Source organism: Frankliniella occidentalis, unplaced genomic scaffold, assembly GCF_000697945.3.
Source record: "Frankliniella occidentalis isolate FOCC.00 unplaced genomic scaffold, Focc_3.1 Scaffold179, whole genome shotgun sequence".
In the NCBI taxonomy this organism is placed as follows: Eukaryota; Metazoa; Arthropoda; class Insecta; order Thysanoptera; family Thripidae; genus Frankliniella; species Frankliniella occidentalis.
The window spans coordinates 417,334-422,145 of NW_026267305.1; the positions used below are offsets into that span (position 1 = coordinate 417,334).

The window sequence follows — 4,812 nt, forward strand, 5'->3', positions numbered from 1 at the left end:
TTTGAGCTAGAATGCGCTTCTTCGAACTCGGTCTGTCTTTTTATTTATGACTCAAAACGACCCTGAAAATCCCAGATCGCTAGCTCAATTCGTTGTCGAGTTATTGTGATGACAGACACACAGACAGACGCGAAACTTTTGATCATCACTTCGCTAATCGCTCAGCCAATGATTGTAAGTACCTGGGTGGTATAAAATCATTACAAACCACATCACATAGTTGTGATGGGCGCATGGCCGCGGAACGTAAATGGCGTGTTTGCTGAGAATCACCCTGCTAACAAGTGGTAGTGGATGGTCTACATAATCCACCGCACTGGTGGTACAAACTAGCCTGTTCGACGGATTTTTTTATTTTGTCGGTTGAATTCTTACCGCTACTGGTTCGGACCGCGACCAGCTTTGAATCGTCAACATAATTAAGACCGTACGCAAAGCCATTGGTGTTTCTGTAGAGTATAGTGACGTTCTGTTGAATTATTCGCTCCTAATGCACCAATCCGATCCTGTACGGTTACACCCTGCAACATTTGGGAAGAATAAAATTTGGTTTTATTGGTTTGACCTTTGTCACAGGCAGGAGATGTTTGTCTGGCTTCCGTTCATCGCATGCTAATGTCAGAGACCGTTTAAAACAAAATTACCAATTACACGGGAAAGCCACCCGTGATTTTTCGTCAGTATATGTCCCGTATACAGTGACGTATACGGCCGACGACGTATACCAGACGTATGCATCATGCACGAATCATAATTGTATGTGATTTGTATGTGAATCGGGCGAAGTTTGTACGTAGTGCGGTGAAGCACCGGGAGGATTTTTCCTGGCCAACTTTATCCCGGTGAAGCAAATGCAGTCCGTATGTGTGCCCTATATATTTCAAAAAGAAAATTTGGGAAAATTTTGACCTTTGACCCAGTTATTCTTGTTTCGATTTTCGGTTTAACCCTCCCTCGTGTTTTATTTACCTATTTCCTACTTACTTGACTGTTGAAAGTGGACTGCCACCGCTGGGAGTTGAACCTCGGACCTTCGGCTTCGGAACCCGTGACTCTACCAATGAGCTACGGTGACACGCTAGGTACGAGAGCGTCGTACCCCGGTGTCTTGTACAGCGCGGTTCCCCCTCTCGTCCGTACGTTGTCCGTATGTGTCCCACATACGGTGCGTATCGAGCTGACGTGTTGCCCAGTCAATTGCCCGAGAGCCCAAGCAAGTAGCTTACCTATATTTTCCTTAAGTTAATCATTAATTCTAGTTTCCCTACAACTACTCCTTCGACAGTGCTTGTTAGGGTGTTTGAAAAAAAAATGACATAATAAATACTTGAATAGGCTTTATTGGAAAGTTCGGGCCTCGATATAAATCTGTGCCAAATTTCAGACCTGTCCGATGAGGGGAACCATCCGCGCTCAAATTTGACACAGATTCAGATCGAGTCATGAACTTGCGAATAAAGTCCACTCAAGCATGTGTCAATTTTTTTGAAACACCCTAGTGGTCGTGGATACCAAGTTCAGGCCCAGCTATATGTGCGCCAGGCGCGTCGCAGCGCAGCCTCCACCGCCTTGTATGGCGCATACAGTGTTTACCTGTTTCTTGTTACTATTCAAATAAATCATTTTATACCTGACTGTTAAACCATTTACATCTCCTCTCTCCACTCCCTCATCGGCCCTCCGATACTCCAAATAACTACTCCAGCTCTGTCCCACCGCGGATTTCACATTGGCGACGAGGATCACCAACGAAGGCACCGCGGCCAATCAATTTTTTGGGACGTTAGGATGTGGAGGAGTACGAGCAGAGGACGACGATGACGCCGCCATGAGCCTGGGGGATTGTACGCCCACTTCATCCGTCAAGTTCATCATGAATAGTAAGGCATCCATGGACGGCAGCCCACTCATTCAAGTTAATCTGCCGTGCAGTGTACATTTTCAAGTTTCGCTTTAGCATCGTGTCCGCCGTCTCTGTTATTGTCTTGTTAACTTGTCCATCGTCTTGCAAACCTCGTGTGTTAAAGGGTTACGTTTTAACCGGCTCGTCGATCGGTTTAAGCACAAAGTTCTAGTCATCGCCAAGTAATCAATGCAGGTTTGTCCCTCAGTTTGTTTCGTGTTAACTGTATCACGTTCCTTACGCTCATAGAGTCTTGTTCAAGTTTGTTATTACTTCCTATGAAGTTCTGTGTGCTTGGATGATCGCAGTCTGAATTTAGTCCCCAACGAGGAGTACAGCAATCTGCCCGTGGTCTGTTCACGGTCACAATTTTAACTGCAAAATATATATGAGTAATCTCGCTCTAAGACAATCTGTTTTGTACGGGATAGCAGCGTTTCTCGCGCGTATCTTTGCTTTTTCTTAAAGAAAGTGTATCGTGTTCAACATCATTTTAAAGGTGAGAGTCTCAGGAATCCGTTAATGTGATTATTTTCTTAATTTAAGGTGTCTGTAAATGTTTTATATGATTAAAATGGTCTGAAATATGGTTGTTAGGCTATGGTTGTCAATGTACTTCTACTGCAATCAATGCTTTTCGCTCCGTTTACGAAATGGACTTTATATTTCATCGTAATAAGGCTGCATAATGGTCTTTTTGCTCTCTTTTCATTCTTAAAATTTAACGCTTTTACATCTATTTTATCGTTCAGTTTTCCTGAGTCATTTCTACTTGCTTTCTCACGTAATACAATACCATATCATGTCAATATTGTTTTTATTTGAGGACAAAAATATTGATCAGTATTCTTTTTCAATGCAGATGGTTAGATTGTGTTCGTACATCACGTGTCTTCCTCGCCATTCACCCAAAACACACGGGTGCAAACTGCACTAGCTACCTTCAGATCACTTCCAGTGTCGTGTGTGGCTGAGGGCTTGTAAGTTCCAGGGAACTCCAAGAAAAATATCAGCCAATGTTTTCATTTGTTCATGTCATTTTGTTGGTGGTCGTGGACCAACAAAAGAACCCTAATCCGATTGCCTGTGATGTAAGTTGGTTAACACAGTCACTGACGTTGTTGGCAATATAATGTAAAATGCTTGAGTAGCTAAATAATCATTATAAATTTTCCAGTCCCCCAGGAACTTTGCAAAGAAAATACTACCTCGCAACGTTCCTCCATCGCCTCTGTGTTCAACTCAGGAGCAGCCTCAGCAGCAACAAGTAGATTTGTGTGCGCAGGAAAACACAGGTTATACCGGTGTCACACCTACCCAGGTACACATTAGATGCGTGATTTTAGCGGTTAGAAGAACAAGAAGAAGTTCCAAGATGGCCGCCACAGACCACAACAAACATTAAACTGTTTTCCCGAAGCGGCTGCTAGCAGACGCCCGTGCTCAACGTTATATTGCGCCTATTTGAGTCAAATTTGGTATCATTTTGATCGGAAGAAAGAGGGGAACACATAAAATAGCATTTGAACATACGTGACGAATTTTTCAGGTTCGTTAATAAGATATGGTGCTAGTTTGTTAAAATTGTGAACATGAACTATTATTTTCATAGATTAACACCAAATAATATTATTAAAGGTCCGATGTCGTTTTCATAGTGTTTTTCACGTTTTTCAGATTCAAACAAAACCAAGTTTGACTCCAACAGACGCGATATACCATTCGGTACGTTATTGGGGCTCCCGAGCGCGAGCGGCTGCTCGGGAAAACAGTTGAAAGTTTGTTGTGGTCCGTGGCGGCCATCTTGGAACTTCTTCTTGTTCCTTAAACCGCTAAAATCACTCATTTTGTCATTGTTAGGCCTATTGGCTGAGCGTTAGCGAAGCCTTTGCTTTCGTGAGGTGCAGGGAACTCAGCGGTTGTGTGTCTGTCTGTCTATCTGTAATCACACACGTTTCTCCAAGACGGAAACTTCAATAAGGTATTCCGGAGAACTGGAAAAGAAGAACAGCACGAATAACAAAGGGACCTGTGATTCGTCGCTCAAGTGGAGGGGGAGACCGGGCGACGAATCACGGGCCACCTTGTTATTCGTGCTGCTCTTCTTTAACCGTTCTACGGAATACCTTATTGATTCCAAACTGCGCACGAAGCATCAGTATAAATCCGGTCGTATCGAGTTTAGTTTAGAAGTTTGATAGAAGATGTTTGAAATAAGCGATCGTTTAATTTGAATTCGCAGTTTGGTGGTAGTAGGTTGGTAGCACGGCAATCGAGGGGAGGGGGAGCGCTAGTGGCTTCTGCGCTCACCTGAAGACTTGAAAGTCAGTTAGTTACACTTGATGGTTTCCGTGTGAAATGTGGTTTTGTTGATGTAGTAAGAAGCTTATTCTGGCCGAGTGTGGATCGTAATGCAACAACTTGTGTAGGCTGCTCACTTTGTCCATATGGTGACCACCATGAGGGGCCGGCCCAGTCCCATGGGTGCCAAGGGCACACAATCCAACTTCCCATCAGAAAAAAAATGAATGTTGTGTTCAGCCACGCTACCACGTTGGTTAACACCCACAGAAGGATGATAACATCTCATAAAAGGAGAGGTGGAGGCATGACCATTGTACTTAGAAAAAAACCTGAGCTCGCGCTAACGTGGAAGCAGATGATACAGCCATATCGTTTCATGAATTAACGTTTCATTTATCAATCTGGAAAAAGTGTTTGTTGAGATTTAAATTAATATTTTAAACAGTGCATGACCACAATGTGGTCAGGCCGGCCCGGCTGAGGGTCACAACGTGGTCATTGTGAACCACGAGCAACGCTGCCCATTTCAGGACGACCCAGTATTGTTACTTGACTTGCCAGAATGACTACATTCTGGTACTGGGTCATGCTGGCTGGTGACTGCA

At 43.8% G+C, this 4,812-nt stretch overlaps 1 protein-coding gene across 4 annotated transcripts in view; it reads right to left on the bottom strand.

Annotated features, from left to right (window-relative positions):
- LOC113217544 (uncharacterized) overlaps positions 1 to 4,431 on the bottom strand; it is a 26,171-nt gene extending 21,740 nt beyond the window's left edge. Inside the window, exons 1-3 of one of the 4 annotated variants that reach the window (XM_052271940.1) lie at positions 4,214 to 4,421; positions 985 to 1,226; positions 376 to 521 (exon numbers count right to left, since the gene is read on the bottom strand). In XM_052271940.1, coding sequence (XP_052127900.1) covers positions 376 to 441 — 66 coding nt within the window. In that variant the 5' untranslated portion in view covers positions 442 to 521; positions 985 to 1,226; positions 4,214 to 4,421. Of the gene's footprint in view, positions 1 to 375; positions 522 to 984; positions 1,227 to 4,213 lie in introns of all 4 variants that reach the window. The other 3 variants (XM_052271941.1, XM_026437496.2, XM_052271942.1) reach the window with 3 other exon arrangements.
- Between the last annotated feature and the right edge of the window lie 381 nt (positions 4,432 to 4,812).